General features: G+C 59.4%; 1 protein-coding gene across 2 annotated transcripts; it reads left to right on the top strand.

Annotated features, from left to right (window-relative positions):
* Positions 1-10,785: 10,785 nt before the first annotated feature.
* BSG (basigin (Ok blood group)) lies at positions 10,786-18,375 on the top strand. Of its 2 annotated transcripts, none has more exons than XM_082380693.1 (7): positions 10,786-10,944; positions 15,662-15,818; positions 16,278-16,360; positions 16,474-16,887; positions 17,451-17,475; positions 17,563-17,629; positions 18,143-18,375. In XM_082380693.1, the coding sequence occupies exons 1-6, from the start codon at positions 10,878-10,880 to the stop codon at positions 17,624-17,626; spliced, it is 810 nt and encodes a 269-aa protein (XP_082236819.1). In that variant the 5' UTR covers positions 10,786-10,877; the 3' UTR covers positions 17,627-17,629; positions 18,143-18,375. The 2 variants fall into 2 exon arrangements, with proteins under 2 accessions (XP_082236819.1, XP_082236820.1); XM_082380694.1 differs by having other exon boundaries at positions 18,120-18,375.
* Positions 18,376-22,768: the final 4,393 nt, after the last annotated feature.

Raw genomic sequence — 22,768 nt, 5'->3', positions numbered from 1 at the left:
TGAGCCGGCCTGGATTCTGCCTCATGCGGCGGGGGCCGGGGGGATGAGGGTTCCCCATTTGCAAAACAGAGGTTGCAAGTTTGAGGCTTCCCAGGCAGCTCAGCAGCTGGCGAGGGCCCCAAGGGCGCTGGCAGGGGGCAGCACTGGCCACTGGGTTCCGAAGCCAGATTCCCTCTGGCAGGGGGGTGGGCTGGGCACTGGGGAGCCAGAGGGAGACACTGAGAAAGCAGCCAGGGATCTTCTTCCCCCTCTCTTTTTTATTTTGGTACCGCCTTTATTGAGATATAATTCACATGCCATACAATTCACCCTTTTGAAAAGTGTGTAATGCAGTGGTTTTTGGTACATTACCAGGGTTGTGCAACCAGCCCCTCTGTCCAGTTCCAGAACATTCCATCACCCCGAAAGCAACCCCATCCCCTCCCCCAGCCCCTGACAACCACCAACCCACTTTCTGTGGATTTGCCTGTTCTGGATGTTTCCCATCAATGGAATCACACCCTGTGTGTCCGCGTCTGGCTTCTCTCACGGAGCATCGTGTTCTCAAGGTCTGTCCACGTTGTAGCGAGTGTCAGGGCTACTGAGTGACGTTCCCGGGTGTGGAGGGACATGTGTGTGTATCTGCTCACCTGTCCGTGGACACCTGGGCTGTTTCCACCCTGGCTGCTGTGGCCGTGGGTGCACAGGCGCGTGTGTGGCTTATGTAGCGCCCTGTCTCTCCCTCCTACGCGGCGAAATGCACAAATCTCACTCAAGGATTTGCTGCTCTGACAGCAAGGACAGATGTGAGCGACCCAAGCCCTGCAGCATTCACATCCCTGACCCCAGAAGATCGCTCAGCCCCTCCCAGGCTTGTCTTGAATGGAGCTTTTGCATAGTTACTACAGCACATGGGCGAGAAGTTAAAGGGACAAAAAGCCGCCAAGGGAAAAAAGTGCCCCACGTCATCCGTCGATACCCTTTTTCCCAGGAAGTAACTGCCTCTGGTGCCTTCCGTCCTCATCTGAGGGTTTTCTAAGCAGCAAAGGCCACCGCTCAGGCAGCCAGCCCGGCACTGCCTCAGCCCAGGCCAGGGAGCAGCTCCCGGCCCCCACCTGCCGCCCGGATCTGCTTGTCTGGGCTATGGGCCCAGAAGTGGAGTTTGCCCATCAGAAGGCAAGGGCTTTTCCCCTTTGGTGATGGCAGCAGAATTTCTTGTCTACTGAGCACAGACTGAGTTCCAGGCCTCCTGCAAAGTGTTAAGATGCTTTAGGAAACCCTTGCCATCTTTATTTCAGAGCCAGAGAGAAGGAAGGATGAAAAGGAGGAGGAGGAAGACGGAGACCACCTCTCTCTCTTCTTTTCCAAACTGCTAAAGCTTCTTTATCTTTTTTTTTTCAATAGACTTTATTTTTCAGAACAGTTTTATATTTACAGAAAAGCGATGAAGATAGCACAGAGTCCCCGGGTGTCCCTTCCCCTTTGGTAGACATGGTTATTATCATGATACGTGTCACAATGAACCAATCTTGATACATTATTCTCAACCGAAGCCCATAATTTATTCACATCTCCTCGGGTTCCCCTGAAGTCCTCTAGGCTCCAGGACCCCTCAGGGTACCCTGAGATGTTCAGGCCTCTCTGGGACCCCTCTGGGCTGTGAGGGTTTCTCAGACGTGCCTCGTTTGATGCCCTGGGCAGTTGGGGGTGGGGACACAGGTCAGGAGTTTTGGAGAGCAGCCCTCTCTGGAGATTTTTTTTCTCTGATGTTTTTCTCATGATTGGATAACCCATCCCAAGATTGATGGGTCTGGGAGGGGCAAGTGCCTCGTTAACATTTAACTGTTTATGGAGGTGTCACCTGTGTACAGAATGCACCCAGGTCACAACAGCCCAATGACTTTCCTTCCACAAACCAAACTGCAATATCCACATTTGGCCCTCATCCAGTCCCAGCAAAGAGCTCCTAAAACCCTCGTAATGAGCTCTTTTCAGCCACACCTGAGTTTATGTCAATGAGCCCCTTTCAACCACACCTTTCAACCTGAGGGACGGGGCTAGAAGCCACTTCCAGCCCCACCTGCCAGCCTGGGGTAGGGAGGCGGGGAAAGGAGGGGGCGGGAGACCCAGCCCCAGGAAAACTCTGGAACAAAGAGATGTGACGAGCCCAGGCCACACGTGGGCCGAGAGGGGGCGCACCCCACCCCCTTGGTACTCTCTGGACCCACCCTCTATGCTTTTTCATCTGCTCATCTGTATCCTTGGTCATGCCCTTTACTATGGAATAAACTGGAAAACAGGGGTAGGTGTTTCCCTGAGTTCCGTGAGCTGCTCTAGCAAATTTTTTTTTTTTTAATTTTATTTTATAGTGGAGTAGAGTTGATTTATAATGTCGTGTTAGTTTCAGGTGTACTGCAAAGTGACTCAGTTATACATATACACATATCCATTCTTTTCTAGATTCTTTTCCCATATAGGTTATTACAAAATATTGAGCAGAGTTCTCTGTGCTATACAGTAGGTCCTTGTTGATTACCTGTTTTATATATAGTAGTGTGTATCTGTTAATCCAAACTCCTAATTTATCCCCCCCACCTTGCCCCTTTGGTAACCATAAGTTTGTTTTCTATGTCTGTGAGTCTGTTTCTGCTTTGTAAATAAGTTCATTTTGTATCATCTTTTTAGAGCCCACATATAAGTGATATCATATGGTATTTGTCTTTCTCTGTCTGCCTTACTTCACTTAGTATGATCATCTCTAGTTGCATCCAAGTTGCTGCAAATGGCATTATTTCATTCCTTTTATGACTGAGTAATATTCCACTGTGTATATGTACCACATCTTCTTTACCCATGCCTCTGTCAATGGACATTTAGGCTGCTTCCATGTCTTGGCTATTGTAAATAGTGCTGCTATGAACACAGGGGTGCATGTTTCTTTTCGAATTAGAGTTTTGTCTGCATATATGCCCAGGAGTGGGATTGCTGGATCATATGGCAACTCTATTTTTAGTTTTTTAAGGAACCTCCATACCGTTCTCCATAGTGGCTGCACCAATTTACATTCCCACCAGCAGTGCAAGAGGGTTCCCTTCTCTCCACACCCTCTCCAGCATTTACTATTTATAGACTTTTTGATGATGGCCATTCTGACTGGTGTGAGGTGACACCTCATTGTAGTTTTGATTTGCATTTCTCCAATAATTAGCAATGTTGAGCATCTTTTCATGTGCTTGTTGGCCATTTGTATGTCTTCTTTGGAGAAATGTCTATTTAAATCTTCTGCCCATTTTTCGATTGGGTTGTTTGTTTTTTTTATATTGAGCCACATGAGCTGATTGTATATTTTGGAGATTAATCGCTTGTGGGTCGCTTCGTTTGCAAATATTTTCTCCCGTTCTGTGGGCTGTCTTTTCATTTTGTTGATGGTTTCCTCTGCTGTGCAAAAGCTTTTAAGTTTAATCAGGTCCCATTTGTTTGCTCTAGCAAGTTAATCAAACCCGAGGAGATGGGTGGCAGGAACCCCAATAGCTGGTCAGGCAGAAGCTCAGGGGACATGGTGGACTTGGGATGGGTGTGTGGGGTGGGGCAGACCTGTGGGGCTGGCCTGTAACCTGGGGGTCTGCACCGACTCTGGGCAGAGAGGGTCAGAACTGAGTTAAATCTTCAGGATGGCGTCCTCTGGGCATAGGAGGATTGCTGGGTGCTTGACAAACACCCCAGGCAAACAGCCCTGTGTAACCAGTGCCTAGGTCGACAGACAGAGCAGGAGCCCCCCAAGCCCCCTCCCCAGCAAGGTTCCCACCGCCGGATTCCCATCCCCGAGATGGGTCCTGCCTGCTGTGTGTCCCCGAGGATGCTGCTCTGTGCCCGGGTCCTTCCCTCAACACCAAGTGTGACAGTCCTCCCGCCTGGCCATCCACACCATTCCCACGGGGTGTTCCATCGAGCACCCCGCTCACATCTCCACGCTCCTGTAGACCAGGGGTCTCACCTGGGGCAATTCTGTCCCAGGGACACGGGGCCACAACTGGGGACATCTGTGGTCCCTAGGACTTGGGGGCTCCAGCGTTGAGAACATGGGGCCAGAGAGGCCGCTCCACACCCCACGGTGCCCGGGATACCCCACAGATGGTGAGCCCCCCATGGCAGCATGCGGGGTTGGGGAGCCCCGATGGAGGGGCCTCAGCTTGTCCCTGAAGGTTTGGGGCCTCACAAAGCCAGTGCCGCACTCACTGCGCTCCCAGCCAAGGGAGAGGGCTGAGCATCTGACCCCACTGGGCGCACCCCAGCCTTTCCTGTGTGCATCTTCCAGCCTGCAGAAAAGCTGAAGACCCTGCAGAGAGCGGCGGTATCCCCCACCTCTAGAGCTGGCACGGTTGGCACTTTGCACGTTCCCTGCCTGTTCTGGACGTTTCCTGTCAGTGGAGTCACACCCCGTGTGTCCTTCTGTGCCTGGCTTCTCTCACTGAGCATCGTGTCCTCAGGGTCCGTCCACGTGGTGGCGAGTGTCAGGGCTTCTCTCCTTTTCAGGCTGAGTGACGTTCCCATGTGTGGAGGGACCACATGGCACTTGTCCACTTATCCGTCGAGGGACACGAGGGCTGTCCCGGCGCCCTTGGCGGCTGTGGGTGCGCGGCTGCCCTCGCTGGCCGCCGCCTTCCCGCAGTTCAGCTGCGGAAGGATTTCGGCATCACACCGCCACCAGGGCCACCGGACCCTGCAGTTTTCAGGGATCTGCGCCATCCTCCAGTAAGTCCCTGATTGGGAGGAGGGAGGGCCGGCGGCAGGGACCTGGGGTGGCTCCAGCTGGACGGAGATCAGTGGAGGCCAGGCGGTGTTTGGAGGCCCGGCGCCCTGGAGGGGGAAGCTTATCTTCGTCCACAGCTGTTGCCTCTCGCCCAGCTGAGCCCCACCCCACGCCCAGGTGAGCAGGAGCCTGAGCGCCTTAAAGGGACAGAGTGAGGCACTGGCAGCAGGACATACTGGGGGACTCAGGGCACCAGGGCATCACCACAGGGGGTCAAAGGGCACGAGCGAGTGGCAGGGCTGGGCGGGGTCTCTGGTCTCTGCCGGTTTCAGCTGACCGGCTGGGGGTTGGGGGACGGTGGGAGAGGAACCCTGCAGGGAGCGCGTTTCCCAAAAGCAACCCTACACCTGGCCGCTCACAGCAACTGTGTTGTGTCCTGGAATAAGGGCCAGGAAAGCAACAGGACAGCTCAATGCAGTGTCCCCAGGGCCTGGGAAAAAATTGCCATAAGGGCTGAGGTTGGGGCCTTCAGGGAGACTGGACCGCAGGGAAGATCCAACATTAATTTACAGGGAGACCTCAGACGGGTCTTCGGATCCCAGCCTTCGTGTCGCGTCTTAGGGTGAAGGCGGTGGTGTCCTCACGCGCAAATGGTTCTGGAAAATGTGAGAGGGAAACACAGAGACAGAGACACGGAGAGACAGAGAGGGACAGAGAGAGACGGAGACAGAGGAAGGGGTTGGGGCACGCACGTGGCCAAGGCCCCTGGCTGAGAATCCAGGTGCAGGGGGCTGCTGTCCCCAGGGTGCCTCTGTAGGTTTGAGGACTTCTCAAAATAAACTGCTGAGAAACAGAGAACCCTCCCCTTGTTCCACCAGGACAAAGACATCAGCAAACAGGGTGAGGAAGCCTTGAAACGCCAGGACACCTTAAGGCTCAGCCCCCGCGAGGCCCAGGGAGGGCTTCCGTTGACAGCAGCGCCCCAGGTGTTCAGGACATTGTGCATCACAACTGTGCAGGGAAAGAATCTCTGAATTCTCCGCCATCTCGGCGGGGGAGGCTGGATCATCTCTCACTTTCAGATGCTTTGTTCTGTTTTGTTTTGTCTTGTTTTTACCTATCGGACTTGTTTGCTAGGAAAGATCACCAGCCCCCGGCCACGTTCATCTGGGGGAACCGCCTGTCACTTTTCCAGGGAGAGCAGTAGTTAAGGAGGAGAAGCCAAAGGAGGTCAGAGGGCAGCAGCTTCTGTAAATCCCTCCCGGGCGTGTCTGCCCTTGAAGCCGGAGCTGGACTGGCCCCAGCCTGCAGGGAGCCTCCCCTGGCTCCCAGCTTGGCATCCGCCCTGCCCACCCCACCGGCCATGTCAGTCAACCCGAGCGCTAAAGTAACCGACCACCCAACCCTCTGTACCATCTCCTGGGGCCGCTGCAGCAGAGCGCCACAAGCTGGGCTGCTTACATAGCAGAAATTATGTTCTCACGGTTCTGAAGGCCACAAGTCTGAGACGGGGTGTGGGCAGGGCTGTGCTTGCTCTGGGGAGTGGGGGTGGGGGGGTGGTCCTTCCCGCCCCTCCCAGCTCCTGGTGTGGCCCACGGTCCTTGGTGTCCTGGGCCTGTGGTCCCATCACCCCAGCCTCTGTCTCCATCTTCACGTGGCTTCTCCTCTGAGTCTGTCTCCGATTTTTTATTTTATTTTTACTTTTTAAAGATTTTTTTTTTTTGATGTGTACCATTTTTAAAGTCTTTGTTGAATTTGTTACAATATTGCTTCCGTTTGACGTTTTGGTTTTTTGGCCCAGAGGCATGTGGGATCTTAGTGCCCCCACCAGGGATCAAACCCACACCCCCTGCATTGGAAGGTAGAGTCTCCACCACTGGACCACCAGGGAAGTCCCTGTGTCTGTCTCTTATAAGGTCATTGGATTCAGGGCCATCCTCATCCAGGATTAGCTCATGTCAAGACCCTTAATTTAGTTACATCTGCAAAGACGTTTTTTCCAAATAAGGAAGGCCCCATTCTCAGGTCTGGAAGCAACCACTGCACCATCCTGTACCCCCAGTTCCACGCCTTCCCTGCCCAGGACCCTCTCCCCCCAGCCCCGGACCCGTCTACAACACAAGGAAGATAGAAGACTAAGACCCTCCCTCGCTCGGATCCCTCCCAGGGCTCCTCAGCATAAAATCCACACCCTCACCACCAGTCACCACCTGGGGAAGGGCTGGATTTCAAACTCCACCCTCTCAGAAAAACGCACTGAAAACCTTAAGCTGGGGACTACCCGGCTGGCACAGTGGTTAAGAATCTGCCTGCCAATGCAGGGCACACGGGTTCGAGCTGGCGCCCTGGTCCGGGAAGATCCCACATGCCGCGGAGCAACTAAGCCGGTGCACCACATCTACTGAGCCTGCGCTCTAGAGCCCGCGAGCCACAACTACTGAGCCCGCGTGCCACAACTACTGAGCCCGCGTGCCACAGCTACTGAAGCCCGTGCTCTGCAACAAAGAGAAGCCACCACCATGAGAAGCCCGCGCACCACAAGGAAGAGTAGCCCCCGCTCGCCACAACTAGAGAAAGCCGGCAGGCAGCAACAAAGACCCAACACAGCCAAAAATAAATAAATAAATAAATAAATTATTATTTTTTTAAAACAGAAACCTTAAGCTGGAACATTTTAGCAATGGACAGATGGGTGTGACAGAGAATAAAACCCTCATGTTTTCTTTCCCCTTGTCTTTGCGTTCAAAACGTTTCATAGGAAGAAGTAGAAAGCAAACAAACCAAAGCAGACATCCAGGGACAGGACGGTGGCTGGTGTCCTGAGTATGAGGCCTGGAGAAAGGACGGCTCGGAGGCAGCCAGGGCCAGGTGGAAAGGGCCGGGCGGAGACCCGGGAAGGCGTGCCGGGTGACAGGCACAGCCAGGCAAAGGCTCGGGGCCAGGGACAGTGCCAGCAAGGCTGGAGCCAAGCGCGGGGGAGGTGAGGGCGCTGAGGCCCGAGGGTCGGCGGGGCCGGGCCCCAGGGAGGAGTTTGGCTCTTCCTTCTTCCTGCCTGGCTAGAGCCAGCGGTGGCCCGTCTGTGCCAACAGCAGACCTGGGAGGCGCTTTCCTTGCCCTTCTGTTTGTGGATCTCTGGACCGCTCCCAAGGCGCCCGCAGGCCTCAGAGGCCAGTGGGGGAGACCCAGGGAGGATCCTGGCTCTCCCATGGCCAATTAGGGGCGTCCGCAAGCCCAGGCCTTGCCGGCTGTGCGTGTCCCTGCACGCACGCACAGCCGGCAAGGAGCACGGGGTGTGCACGGGGTGCACACAAGGACAGAGAGTTGGGGGGGCGAAGAGGAGAGTTAAGGGTGACCGGATCGGCTGCTTTCGACAGGCAGGGTCAGAGGTGCCCCGTGGAACACAGGGCTGCAGGACAACCAGTGACATCTGAATTTCAGATGGACAACAGATCGTTTTTAGTGTAAGTATACAGCAGATAGTGTGTGGGATATATTATACTAAATAATTAGTGATTTTTCGCAAATCTGAAATTCAAATGTAACTGGGTGTCGTGTGTTTTTATTTGCTGAATCTGGCCACCCTTGCCTGGGCTGATCCTGAAAGGCCTCTTCTTAGAAGCAGAAGGGGACATGGGACCCTCCTGACCCGGCTGGAGCCAGGACCCAGCTGAGGAGGGAGGGGGCAGGGAGGCACCACTGTGTTCTGGCAACCCCACGATTTCCCACGAGATCCGCCCTCAGCCCGGCTCTGGGCCGACGGGGGCACAGAGGTCCGCCCAGGCCCGGAGGTGCTTTGAGGCCAGCTGGCTGCTTGCCCCCCTCCTCCCGCACGTCCCTCTCGACCCCGCTCCGTGCAGCCTTGCTGAGCCTGCCAGTGAATCTCCAGGAGGAGAGGCCTCTGTCCTGGCCCCTCTGCCACACCCTTCCAGCCTTTTCCTCCAGGATCCCGGGCCGTGAGCCGGCTCTGCCCAGGCTCCTCCTCCAGCTGCCTCCCGCTGCCCTGCCCCCGACAGGCTGCTCCCAGACTCACAGCTCAGCCCTCCAGGGGCTGCTGCCCCTCCTCATACACGTGTCACCTCCAATGTCGTCACCTCCAAGAGGCCACCTGGCCCCTCATCTAAAGCGGTGGCCCCTGATCGACATCACCCCATTTTTTTAATTGAGATGATTCACATACCATACAATTCACCCATGAAAGCGTAAACAGCTCTGGTACATTCACAGAGTTGAGCACTCAGCCTCACAATCAGTTTTAGAACATTTCATCACCCTAAAAAGCAACCCCGTCCCCGTGAGCAGTCACCCCCTCCCCCTCCCCAGCCCCGACAACCACGAACCCACTGTCTGTCCCTGTGGATCTGCCTGTCCTGGACGTTTCCCATCAGTGGAATCACACACATCGTGTGTCCTCCTGTGTCTGGCTTCTCTCACTGAGCATCGTGTTCTCGGGGTCCATCCACGTGGTAGCGAGTGTCAGGGCTTCACCCCTTTTCGTGGCTGAGTCATGTTCCTGTGTGTGGAGGGACCACATTTTCTTTATTCATTCACCCATTGATGGGCATTCGGGCTGTTCCACTTTTTGGCTGTTGTGCTGCTGTGAACATTGCAGCAGAAGTTTCTGTATGGACGTGAGTTTTCAGTTCTCTGCAGCACGCACCTAGCGCTGGCATTGCTGGGTCAGGTGGTCACTCCGTTTAACCTTTTGAGGAGCAGCTGCACCATTTCACCTCCTCACCAGCCCTGCCCAGGGTTCCACTTCCTCATCTTGTTATTTTCTACCCTTCTGATGAGGGCCATCGTGGTGGGTGTGAAGTGGTGTCTCACTGTGGTTTCTGCCTGCCTTCCCCTGAGCAACTTCTCATGTGCTAATGTTATTTGCATGTCTTCTTTGGAGAAGTGTGTTTTCAGATCCTTCGTCCATTTTTTAATTGGGTTATTTGTCCTTTTTAAGAGTTAAGGGACTTCCCTGGTGGTCCGGTGGTTAAGACTCTACGCTCCCAATGCAGGGGGGCCGGGTTCCATCCCTCGTCAGGGAACTAGATCCTGCATGCCACGACTAAGAGCACACATGCGACAATGAAGAGCCCACAAGCCGCAATAAAAAAAAAAAAAAAAGATCCTGCACGCCGCAACGAAGACGTCACGCGCGGCAACGAAGATCCCCCATGCAGGAGCCAAAAAAATAAATTTTTTTTTTTAACTTGAGTTAAAAAAAAAGAGTTGAGTTGTAAGTGTTCTTTATATATTCTAGATACAAGTCCCTTATCAGATACATGATTTACCAGTATTTTCTCCCATTCCTTGGGTTGTCTTTTCACTTTCTTCTCTGAAGCACAAAAGTTTTTAATTTTGATGAATTCCAATTTATCTGATTTTTTGTGGCTGTTGCTTGTGCTTCTGGTGACATATGTAAGATACCATTGCCTAATCCAAGGTCACAAAGACTGCATACCCTGGTTTTGTTTGAAAGTATTTTGTCATTTTTAGAAGTATTTGTTGTAAAACACGGGGACCTCAGCGTAGGTGTTCCAGCCAAATACAGGACGGCCAGTTACATTTGAATCAGGTAAATGGTGATACTTTCCTTGCAAAACTGTGTTCAAACACCGCACGGGACACTTACACTAAGAAATTACTCATTCTCTGCTTGAAACTCAAACTTAACTGCTGTCCAGCTATTTTTATTTGCTAAATCTGGCAGCCTCACCCCAGGGGACACATCCCACCTGTTCACAGGGATCCCCATCGCCTCCCTCGATTCTCTTTAAATTTTTTGCACTATGGCAAAGTACACATAAGTTGAGCAATTTACACTTTGAGCGTAAAGTTAAGATCTTAAACTTGGAAAGACAGCTGGCCCCCGCCCGGTCTCGCAGGCCCCGCCCCGTTTCCTAGCAACGTAGCCTCGCCCCTGGCCGCAGCGCGTGGCCCACCCGGGTGGTCACGTGGTGCCGCCCATTCGGCTTCCGTAGCGCGAGTCGGCCGGGTCCGCGCGTGCGTACATGCGTCCGCGCGCGTGCGCAGGTGGTGGCCGACTCACCGTGCGCGCCCCGCCCCGTGACGCCGCCTGCGTGCGCGCGACCGGCGGCTGTCTGGTTCTTATAGCGCCGCGGGCGGCGGTTGCGCGGGGACGGCGGGACGGCGGGACATGGAGGCTGTGCGGCTCGTGGTGCTGGGGCTCGTACTGCTGAGCGCTCAGGGCGACTTCGGGGCAGGTAAGGACCTTGGGGAGGGGGCGCGAAGCCTGCTGGTGGTCTGGCCTGGCCTGGCTGGGGGTGGCCCGCCCTCTGCTCCAGGGGAGACCCCAGCCCGGGCGAGAGGGAGGAGAACCCGGCCGGTGGAGGGAGACCCCGCCTGGGGGATGGGGAGGGAGACTCCGAGCTGAAACCGATCTGCGCGAGGCAGCTTAGGAGGGACTTTCCTGCTCGGAGTGCTTGGGCGGGGGCCGCAGGGGAGCCCCCGGGCGCCCAGGCCCTGGCTGTCATCCGGGAGGTGGGCTATTGTCCTCACGGGGGCGCGGGCACCCAGGCACGTGACGGCCCCTGAGCCGGGTCGGCTTTCCGGCCGGAGGGATTGTCCTTCTTCCCGGGATTTAGGTCCCGTGTCTCGCTCTGGCTCTGCACTTGTCCTTGGAGTCGCCCGAACACTTAAACCCTTGTGGGGAGGCATACACTATGCTTCTTTCGTTTTTGTCTGATTTCGGGGCCCAGAAGAAGGTGGAGGCTGGTCCACCTTCCTGTTTTTACAGGGATGGAAACGGAGGCCCCGGCCGGGAGGGGAGGTGTTCTAAGGTCACCGTGAGACCCCCGGCTCAGAGCAGGAGCTGTGGGGGGACTGTTTTCACAGACTCTCAAACGGAGCTCCTCACGGGAAGGGCAGCCTGATGGGTGGGCAGACGTGGTTTAGAGAATGCTCACAGCAAAATGGGTTAAGGCGTGCTTTTCTGGGAGAAAGCAGGGCAGCCTCTCTTTTGCCTGAAAGAGATTTTTTTTCCTGTATGGAGCGCGACTTCCCGTTTGGTTCTGGGTTAACGATTTATAGTGACCAGCGTGTAGAGAACAAAGTGCAGACCAGCAGGGTCTGGGGCTCTTCCCACAAGGGAGGCAGGAGCAGGTGGGCTCTGAGGGGGGTGGCAGCTGCCCTGGGGCATGGGAGGGGCTGCCCCTTAGAGAAGCTTCACCGGCTTACTGCTGACCTACTTTTAGATCTCAGTTCGCCTCTTTCTTTTGCCTCATAATCAAAACGGCCATTTATTGACCGCCCTGTGGACGAGGCCCCTGGCAGGCAAGGTGAGTGCCTGGCAGCCTGATCCCTTTAGACGCAGCCCTCGCCAGCCAGCGGGGAAGGAGGGCCCTCGGTTTTCTGCTGGGGGCACAGCTCCTCCGACCCATCACCCTTGTCTGTGGGGTTGCTCTTACACACTCACACCACGTGAGTGTGTGCAGTGGGCGGTCCTGGTTTATTTACGCCGAGTCTGAATCCCCCTGGGACTGTATCTGTGCCTTGTCCTCCTTTTTCACTTTCCACCTTTCCCAGGGACTCTGGGAAAGACCTGAAAGTCTGGGTCACGCGTCCTTTTTCTGCCTGGGGTGAGTGAGTTCGTGGCAGTGTTTGCCTTTCCTGGCCAGGTCAGCTCTCCAGAAACCTGCCTCAGGGGACTCTGCTGGAGCAGGTGTCTTCGGTGCCCCCATCGCCTGAGGCCCCAGGTTGGTCCTCCTGCTGGGAGAGCCCTGCTCTCCAGGCTGTGCAGGGCCCCGTGGTCCTGGCGCGGCTGGTGGGCAGGCACGGACTTGCTAGCTGGGTCCCTCTCTGAGCCTTGGGTGAGGGGCCGGAGCCCCGAGCCCGCAGGATTGGAGGGGTGAGCAGCCCGGGGCTGGCCTCCCAGAGGCGGTCTCTCCTGGCCACCGCCTCGTCCCGATAGCTCCCTCCAGGATGTGTACCCAAGGCCTGCCTGGCCCTGCGCCCTGCCCGGCCCGGCTGCCGAGTGGGCACAGAGGAGGGGTGGCTGTTTTTAGATGAAGGTGACTTTACTTGAAAACATGGGTTGCAGTCACATGGTCGGGAAGGAAGGTCAGGCGCTCTCGGGTTCCCAGGGCTCTGGGAGGGCCTGCCTGTGCACGGCCGGGGCCCTTGTGAGTTTTTGGGGGTGCTGCCCTGGGCCTCCTGGGCGCTGGGCGTGGCTGGGGGTTGTGGAGGGTGGGCTTTTCACCCTTTTTCCATCACCGCCCCCTGAGGAGCATTTTGAGGCATTCTTTCTAATGGCCCTGTCCCAGTGACCTGTCAGCGTCACAGATGTTACATCCCCAGTGGCAGCAGTCTCTGCGGTGGCCCTGGGGGCCACAACCCAGTACCCACCTTGGAGTGACCCAGCCTGTTGAGGATGGGTGACCGGCATGTGGCAGATGACTGGGGCGGACGGGCTGGCTCCCTTGCTGCGTGTGTCCCTCCGGCCAGGACAGGGGTGTTGGCCTGCGGGGCCTCAGGCAGGGAGGGCTCTCCCGGGCCAGGCTGGCCAGCCCGTTGGCCTCTGCAGACCCCTGGGAGGGGTGGAGTTGGGGCCCACCTCTGCCCCTCTCTGAGAGCTGAGGCCCCGCCCTGCTGCCACCTGGAGGAGACCTGCGGGCACTCCTCTCTCCTCCAGGAGGCAGGGTGGGGCCTGGGTAAGACCTGCCTGAGCACCCCTGTCCGAGGCTCTAGGGTGCAGAGGCAGGCCCTGTCTGGGCGAAGCGCCACCTCTGGCCTCACTTCCTGCCCTGACTCACCTCCCAGCTCTGTACGGAGCTGCTGGTTCTGCAGTCTTGGGAAATCTTGACGGAGAAATGCGGGTTTCCGGAGGCCTTTGGTGAAAGTGACGCAGAGGTCCAGCCTCACGCCTTTGTCTGCCTGTAACCGCCTGGCCTGAGGCCTGAGTTGCCAGTGGGCGGACGTGAAGGTCGGCCTGTCCCCGGGGCCTTGTGGCCAGCCAGGTGTGCTCTCCTACACGGCCGGTGCACACGCATGTGCCGCGTGTGCCTCTGCACCTACGTGTCCATGCACACGTGCGGGCACTGCTGCGGGTGTGCCCCCAGGAGCGAGGAGCACCTGGAGCTGCAGAGGGGCCTCCTTTGCTTCAGTCCCTGCTGGCCCGGACTTCTGAGACATCCTGTCCCCTTTTGAAGAAAGAGCCAGCAGGTGGCCAGAGGCGGGGCGGTGAGGGCTGGCGGCTCAGGAAGAGGCCCCGCCAGGCCCTGCACGTGTTCTGTGCACGCTCTGGCCTCGGGTCCCGCCTCTTCCACCCAAAGGAGGCTGGCGTCCCCCGGACCAGAATGCAGCCGGGGCGCTGGGGCCTGCGTGCGGCCAGCCCACCCAGGACCTAACACACAGGCCCAGGCGCGATCTCAGATGCCCAAGGAGACGTGTGCTGTGCCCGCAGTCGTTGCAGAAAGCGGCCCAGCTGTGAAGTCTGTGCTGGGATTTGAGCTTTAATTTTCTTAGCGACTAAGGAGTCCATGAGGACGGGGGAGCCCGAGCAGGCTCTGCTGTCCTGTGCGGCCGGACACCATCTTCTCGTGCTGTCAGGACATCTTGCCTCTGGGTTGGACTATTGGGCGTCAGCCGGAGGGTTCCTGGTGCCAAGTCCAGCCGGGGGTCATGACCTGTGATCATTCTGCTTAGCTTCATGTGCTTTGTCTGTGCTCACACAGTTGTGCCGTCAGAAGTCACCGTGTGACCCCAGTGAGGAAGCGGGAGTCTGGGGTGGCGGCCTGCCCGGTGGGTGTTGGGGCCCCGCAGCCTGGCTGCTTTCCTACTGGCTGAACTGTTCCAGTGCAGGCCTGGATTCTGCTTTCACCTCATTTTATGCCAGAGGCCTCTGGGCCGGCTCCCTCTGTGCCCAAGTCTTGTGGGCGTGGCCTTCTCCAAGGGTCGCCTCGGGTGACGGTTCTGGAGAAACAGGCGCTACCTGGTAGACACCACTGTGCCTTGGACCCGGCTTTATAAAGTCCCCACTGTCCCCAAGGACAGCGCGGGCAGCCCTGTGCTGCCCCGGGATCCCGGGTGGCTTGACAGGAGTATCCCCAGGACACCTGCTCCCAGCCCTGGGATAGGGCTCTGGTGTGGACATTCAATGAAGGTCAGCATCTGGAGGTGCGGCCTGACCCCCAGCAAAGGGGTCCTCATTCTGGTCTGCCATCCTGGCCCCCTCCCTGAACGCCCAGAGGTCTGGGGTCTCCTGCCCCTGGTCCCCGGAGAGGAGCCCTCCCCAGCTCAAGCCCAGTCTCCTGGCTCCAGAACTGTCAGCGTGCTTCTCACTGTCTGGTTCTAACTGGCTTTACACTTTGGTTCGTAAAGAGAAGGTCGTATTGAATGGGGAGGCTTGCCTGGTTGGAAATTGAGCGGAAGGGCTGCTGGGAGTCGCACCAGCGTCCCAGGCAGGAGGACAGACTGTCATTTGTATGGGGGTTTGTGGCACATGCGGCCTTCTGGGAAGCAGGCACCTCCAGGACGGGGCCGCTGCAGCCCCCTGGCCCCCGTGGCCTGAGCACACCTGTCCCACCCACCCCGGGTGGCCTTGCCTTGGTTGTGAGAGAGAGGGGGAACATGCAAGACTACCCAGAGCGGGGGTGGTGACCTGGGCGGTGATGGACTTCAACTTTCCGAAAAGGCCTTTCGGGGCTGCGGGGCTGGACCCAGCAGTCGCTGCCCTGGTCCTTGTTCTGGGACCGGGGTGGGCGCTGCTGCTGTTCCCACGCCCAAGGCCCAGCCAGTTAGGACAATTCCTGGCAGAATCCTGCCCCAGACCCCGAGGGGAGGGCCTTCCAGGAGCCCCATGCGGTTCCGGGCCCTGGGTACCAGCCCTGGCTTCTCTCCCTCTGGGGAGTTGGGGTTGGGAGAAGTGGCAGACTCTTTGGGTTCTCCCCTGACGCCATTCTCTTCTCTTCTTTGGCTGCCCAGGGAGCAGGATCTGGACTTCCGTAGATGATGATGGCTCCAGAACCCGCCTCACATGCACCTTGAATCACAGCGCCACCGAGATTGTGGGCCACCGCTGGGTGAAGGGGGGCAAGGTGCTAAAGGAGGATGCGCTGCCCGGCCTGAGGACGGAGTACGAGTGAGTGAGGCTGCCCCAGCAGGAAAGGGCGGGGCCTGCTTGGTCTCCAGGGCCTCTGGTCAGCGAGTACGGAGGTTGTAGTCGGTGGGCTGGCTCTGGAAAGATGTTGGGAACGGGCTCAGACAGGGGTTTGGAGACGGCCGAGGCCCGGGATGCAGGGGGGTCCAGTGGCTGCCAGACTTCACCACCTCCAAGACCCGTCCTTCCTTCCGGCGCCCTGGGGACCCCGGTTCCTGGCTTGCTGGGTTCTGAGCACCACCGGGGCCACTGCGGAGCCTTGTCTGGGGGGAGGAGCGGCTCTGGAAGCCCAGGGCTCCTGGATGTGGGTGTGGGGTAAGCCGCCTGCCGCCCCTGCACCTCCTGGTCCCTCCTCCCCGGGGAGACACCCCCCGCCCCTGCCCGGCAGGGTTTGGACAGAAGCTTCTCGGCTCACACCCCGCTCACCGCGTCTGCCTGCAGCGTGGACTCGGACGACCGCTCGGGCCAGTACTCCTGCATCTTCCTTCCAGAGCATGCGGGCCGCACCGACCTGGAAGTGAAGGGTGGGCTCCTGGGGGCCCCGGGCCTGAGGGGCTGGGGTGGAGGCGGGCAGGGCGGCTCCATCTCCGGCCCCGCGGCCCCGGGGTCAGACTCCAGCTCGCCCTCCTCCCTGCAGGGCCCCCCAGCGTCAAGGCGGTGAAGAAGTCGGAGCACGCCACCGAGGGGGAGACTGTGGTGCTGGCCTGCAAGTCGGACTCCTTCCCGCCCGTCGCCGACTGGCTGTGGTCCAAGATGACCGACTCTGGGGACCAGGCCATCGCTAACAGCTCCCAGAACAAGTTCTTCGTGGTCTCCTCGGAGACCAGGACGGAGCTGCATATCCCAGACCTGGACCTGAGCTCAGACCCCGGCAAGTATGTCTGCAACGGCACCAACTCAGAGGGCGCTGGCCAGGCGGTCATCACGCTGCGCGTGCGCAACCGCTTCGCCGCCCTCTGGCCCTTCCTGGGCATCGTGGCCGAGGTGCTTGTGCTGGTCACCATCATCTTCATCTACGAGAAGCGGCGGAAGCCGGACGAGGTCCTAGATGGTGAGCCGGCCCCACACACCCTCTGCTCCCCTCCTGGTGGGGGGACCCCTGGGGCCGGGGCCGCTATCCGGGAGTGTGGGGCTGAGGGTCAGCCCCCTTGGCCACCGTGTCCCAGGGCCTCCCTGGGGCACCTGCCCCCTTCCCTGGCTGGGGGTGTCTGTCGGCCCTTACGGCCTCACCTGCCCCTCTCTCCTCCTCACTGGGCTGCCAGCAGGCGTCCTCCGCGGTGAGTGCTCCTCCACTGGCTTGGTCTCCGCCTGTGGAGGCTGCTTTGGGCCCAGGGCTGTGGCACCAAGGGAGCCCCTGGCCTTGTGTGATGGGGCCACTGGGGCGCCTGCCCGTGGGCGGGGCTGGGGGCCAGGCAGGGCCCCCAGGTGCCCCTCACACTGAGACCCCAGACAGCTCACGTGAGGGTGCGTGTCCTGGGGCGGGCTGGCCCCCACATTGCAGTCGGGGAAGCTGAGGGCAGCGCCCTGCGGGATGGGGCCGCCCGGTGCGTGGCCTGGTGTGCAGACCCGCCGCTGACAGCCCGTTCTCCTCTCTTGCATGTGGCACCTGCACAGATGAGGACGCTGGCTCTGCGCCACTGTAAGTCCCTGCCTTGCTGGGGGCGGGCGGGTCGCTGGGCAGAGCTGGGAGGCATGAGGGGCAGCTGTCTGGTCCTCCCGTCACCAGGAAGAGCAGCGGGCACCACGTGAACGACAAAGACAAGAACGTTCGCCAGAGGAACTCCAGCTGAGAGGTGAGGGGGGAGGGGAGGGGAGGGGAGGGCGGGGCGGCCGAGGGTGGGGCTCCTGCTCCTGAGGCTGGTCCGAGTGCCCCTTCCCCTTCCCCTTCCCCTTCCCCTTCCCCGCAGGACCAGTCTGCAGGCGCCCATCCCAGCGTTTGCACAACCCCGTGCCCTTTCCTCTTATGGAAACCCACCTGGCAAAAGCAAACCATGTTGTGCATTCAAATCACGTTTTCTCACCTTTTTAAAGAAAAACTAAGCTAGGGTTTTCTGTGTGTAGAATTCTGCCCCTTAGGGGCTTTGCTTTTCTTTTTTAACCATCTCGTGAGCCCCCCAGGGGAGTCGTGAGGTTTGTGTGAGGCCCCTGCCGCCCCCACCACCCATCCCCTCGCATCCCCTGGGCTGTTGGTCTCCTGGTCTGGGTGTGGAGGACAGACGGCCCTTTTTCTGAGGCTCCCGCCCCAGATCCACCTCCTGAGGCTGCTCGGTTGTGTGGGGCCAGAGCCAAGTCCCTGCCCTTTACAGAAGGTCCCAGGCGGAGCCGCAGTGCCAAGCATCCTGCCGTGAGAAGCCAGTGCTGTCGGGTCACTGCAGGTCTGAGCACGTGGCCGCCCTGAGGGCGTCACCCTCACCGCTGCCCCGTCCACACACCCAGGAAGAGGGTGTCTGCTGCTCTTCTCAGAGCAGGAGCCACTGTGATGGGCCTCTCTCCCCACCCTACCTTCCTACTCCCCAATAAAGTGTGACCCCTCATCCTCTCCCGGCTCCTGTCTGCGCCGAGCCTGGGTCTCACCAAGAAAGCTCGTGGGGCATTCAGCCGGTGAGGCGTAACGAGGTTAGGGTGCATGGGGGCTGGGTGGTGGGTAAAGCCGGGAGTGGTGGACGGACCACTGCAGCAGGACTGGCTCTCCAGTTCTTGTAAGCCTGCTTCTGCCCTTCAAAGGGTATCTGGACAAAACCAGGGCATCCTTCCCACGGGCCCCCAGGTCGGGATGGGCAGCCATTAGCCACCGCTGCCAGGCACCCAGCTGTCCTAGTCAGAACGCTCCCGGTGCCTTCGGTGGTCTGAGGGGCAGGTGAGCAGCTGGGACCTCGCTCTGGAGCTGCGAGTCCGGAGGCACATCTGGGGTGGGGGCGGGGTGCCCCTCTTGGGACTCTAGCTGGGGATGGGGGGCAGCCCAGAGAACCCCAGGAGCAGCTCTGCACCAGCCCCCGGGGGGAGAAGGGGGTTGCCTGCTTACCCAACCTGCATCCCGGTAGCTGGGCCGAATGGGGAAGCATAGGTGGGGTTGAAGGGGGTGGGGGAGCAGGAGGTCATAGGAGGTGGGGCAGAGCCCTGGGACTCTGGTAAGTACCACCTAGGCCTCCCACTGGGCACACCTGGGGAAACAGTGCCAGAGGGGAAAGGGTTTGTCCAGGGTGACCCTTTTCCCACACCCAGGGGCTGTAGTCACCCCATGTCCCCCTCTGGAGCCCTGCCAGACCTGCAGGTCTGGGTGAGGGTCTCAAGCCACCTACTGGTCAGTGGAGGCAGGGGTCTCAGAGTGTTGGGCCAGCTCTTCCCAAATCTCCAGAGAAGCCAGAAATCTGGGCACACGTGTGAAGTCTGCATTTTTCAATGTTGGGAAAAACAAATCACAACATACCAACACCTCAAAAATTGACGGACTTGGCCCCCTGGCCACCGGTTTGAGGCCCAGTGGGTTCTGAGGTGGGACGGAGAGGGCCTCTGCCCAGCAAATCCCACAGCCCCGGGATGGGGGTGGGTGGGGGGCAGGGGGAGTGGTTTGGGCTGGACCAGGCTGCCCCCTGTCTGCTGACCAGGTGTGTCACAAGAGTCACCCGCAGGTCTGGTTTCCCTGAGCACCCACGGGGAGAGTAGGGGTTCCTTTACAGGGGCCTTGCACCGCACAGTCTGGAGGAGATGCCCCCCAGTTCACAGGAACTGAGCCCGCTGGTCCCCGAAGCCCTGGGGCTGGGGCTAGGGGCTGCGGCTGGCCAGCCGTTCCCTCCAGCCACCACCAGAGGGCACCACGTGCACACCCCCGAGGGCACTGGGGCCCAGGAAGTCAGGGGAGCACCTGTCTACAGAGGTCTTGGGATGCCCTGCCTGTCCTGTGTGCCTCCCAGCTGGACACGCTGGGCCCTCGGTCCCGGGCACCCACCATCTAAACTTCTCTCGTCCAAAGGATGTACATCCCTGCTTGTTCACTGGGCCACGTGGTTGGCACTGACGGTGTACATGGGTCCGGGGGTTCTGCCAGCACAGAAGGAGGTGATGATGAGGCTGGTTCCTCTCTGGGGATGCTGGTGAGGCTGGGATCCATGTTGGAGGGCACGTGAGGTTGTCCCCGGCTCGGGGTCTGTGTGTGTCCTCACCGCACCCCAGCTGGGGCTCCGCCCACCTTCCTGCTGCACCCCTGGCGCCCACACACTTGGGGCTCGGGAACGACTGCTGGTTTCTTTGTCCAGACAGAAAGTGCGGGATTGTCCGCAGGCAGCGCCTTGGGGGACAGGAGAGGGTGGCATGTGGTGTGGAGAGGGGACCAGGGCCCCAGAGAGGGACGCTGCTCACACGTGCTTTTAGGAGAAGCCTGACCAGCAAACGGGGCCACTGGGCAGACGGCTCTGCATGTTTCCCTCACTGAGCATTTGATGAGCACTGGCAGTCTTCGGCCCCCTGTGCCACTGGGGGCTGTTCTTGGCTGCAGCCGCTGGAGCTGCCTCAGTTTCCCCAGGGGTGGGACAGGAAGTCACCGGATGCAATGAGATCATCTTTGGCAAATGCCTGGAGGCTCAGGACCCGGGGTCTGTCTCGGGGTCCCAGTCGCTGAGGCAGAGGGGCAGGGCTGGGCGTGCCTTCCTTCTGGGGCACAGGCTGCCCACCCCTTCCCTGGGCCCACCGCCCTCTGGACTGGGAGCCGTTCGAGGATGGGGACGGGCCCTGCGCTGGAGGCATCGGGGGCGCCTCCCAAGCCCCAGCCTCGTTCCTCCCCCACTCGGGGGCCCTGACGAAGAGCACCTCTGTTGTACACCGGGGGCACCCCAAGGTCCCATGGCGGCTGGCAGCGAGAGAGGAATTTAGGGGTCTCGCCTGGCAGCAGGGGGCAGAGGTGAGAAGGAATGGGCCAGGGGTGTGGGGGTCCCGGGGGGAGTAAGGTCCGCAGGGAAAGGAAATCCCAGGTCAGCCGAGGACCCCACCCTCATCGCACAGATGCCAGGAGACTCAGGCCTGGGTGAGGGGCCCCCTACCTAAGGTCACTCTCCAGTCGGGGCTGGACGCCAGGGCGCTGCCTCGTACAATGGCGCTCGTGCGGGCAGCCCAGACTGGGAGATGTCATCCCCCTTCCGAAGTCAGCGGCACATGTGGGCACTCAGGCCCCGCCACACAAGGCTGAGGGGACAGTCAGTATTGCTCGAGTCTGGCGGTGAGTTTTCCAGGCAGCCCTCGGAGCTTAAACTCTGAGACCCCTCCCTGGTCCGGGGCCTGCCAAGACCCTGGCCTGGCTTTGTCTCCCTGGTCTCTAACTATTTTGCACTCAGGGGGCCCCCAAACTGTGGGCTCCAGGGCTTCGGACCTGGACCTGCCCCAGATGAGCAGGAAACACGGGCCATGTGCTGAGGTGCTGAGAGGCTGGGGAGGGGAGCTGCGGGCAGGACAGCAGGGCAAAGGCCTCGGGCCCCGGCCAGCTGGGCCTGCTGGAGGCCCCTGTGCCCAGAGCCCAGCACTGGGGAGGAAGAGGTGGGGCAAACTGGGTGGGGAGGGACTGGGGCTTCCTTCCACGGGAAGTGGGAGTCCAGCAGCTTTGGGTAACAGACCACTCACTGTGAACTGACTTCGGGTTTTATTCCTGTTTGCCCAGGCTTGTCCCCAGCCCACTCCACCCCCACCACCTCTGGGTCCTCATCTCCTACAGCCCCCACCCACCAGGTCCTCAGTATCCCTTCTCCTCACACCAACCAGGCACTGTCCTGCCTGAGGACCTTTGCACAGGCCACGACACCTGCCGGCCGCTCGGGGCTCCGTCCTCCCCTCAGGTCCTGGCTCTGACTGACACCACCCACTCTGCAAGGCTTCAGACAACCCCCCAGCACCTCCTCATCCCCTGTCCCGGCTCAGGGTGAGCTCACCCCCTTCTAACGGACACTACAATGTCTGCTAAACATCACATCTGCTGTGTTGACTGTCACCCCACCAGGGTGGGGGCGGCCTGATAGGTTCACTTCTGAATCCCAGCCCCCATCAGGTGCCTCATAAGTATTTAGTGAATGAATGAATGAATGAATGAATGCTAAGAATGCTCTGGCCCAGGGCAAGTGGTGAGACGGGGTGGGAGGGACGGAGGCTGGTGGCAGCCTGGCCCAGGGTGGAGCCCGTGTGTTGGGGAGGAGTCTTCAGGAGAGGGGCTGGGACCCTCTCCTCCTCTGTGACTTGCAGGTCCAGGCCAGGTCCCTGGGGGAGGGGTGCCATTCTGCCTCTCCAGGCCTGGTGGGTCCTTGGGCTGGGCTGCGGGTCCTCCTCCTCCCTGCTCTCAGCCGAGAGCCCTGGGGCTCTGGCGGCCTGCCTGGACTGACATCTTCCCAGGGCGAGCATGAAAGATCCCCCTTCAGCTGGAACACACATCTGCCTGGGCGGGCCACAGCCTGGCACTGCCGACTCAGCTGCTCGCCCAGCCTCTCTCTCTCGCAGACTCAGGGCAGACGGCGGCCCAGCCCGTCCACCCATCTGGCTGTGGGTCTGGCAGGGTCTGACTGAAGACACAGCAGAGGTGACCCCTGGGAGGCCCCCCAGGGCTCAGGACAGCCTGCAGGGGGACAGGAGATGGCCTGGCTCAGCCCACCCATTGTTCAGATGGGCCCATCCCTCAATGCCCTTGAGTCCCACCTACTGTGTGCAGGGACATGTCACATCTCCACCCTCATGGTCCTGACCTCCAGGTGGGTGAAGTCACCCAATATGATGTCAGGCCTGAAAGCGCTAAGAAGGCCAGAGGGTCCCTGGGGGCCAGCAGTGGTCTTCCACCCCTCTCCCTGTTTCTCCAGGCCTTTCCTTATCTCTGCTCCCCATCTCTCCTTTGCGCAGGACACTCTGGTTGAGCTGGGGTGGGGAGCGGAGGCTGGGAAGAATCCTGGGCTTGTGGCCTATGTCAC

This window comes from Balaenoptera borealis (assembly GCF_965194805.1).
Source record: "Balaenoptera borealis genome assembly, chromosome: 2".
Classification (NCBI taxonomy): domain Eukaryota; kingdom Metazoa; phylum Chordata; class Mammalia; order Artiodactyla; family Balaenopteridae; genus Balaenoptera; species Balaenoptera borealis.
Note: the sequence above shows the minus strand (reverse complement) of the source record. Positions and strands in the feature narration are given on the sequence as shown.

Bases quoted from the DNA above. Each gene is read 5' to 3' on its own strand.
- BSG (XM_082380693.1), top strand. From the start codon at position 10,878: ATGGAGGCTGTGCGGCTCGTGGTGCTGGGGCTCGTACTGCTGAGCGCT. The intron at 10,945-15,661 runs GTAAGGACCTTG...TTGGCTGCCCAG, and splicing joins TCAGGGCGACTTCGGGGCAG to GGAGCAGGATCTGGACTTCC. The intron at 16,888-17,450 runs GTGAGCCGGCCC...GCACCTGCACAG, and splicing joins GCCGGACGAGGTCCTAGATG to ATGAGGACGCTGGCTCTGCG.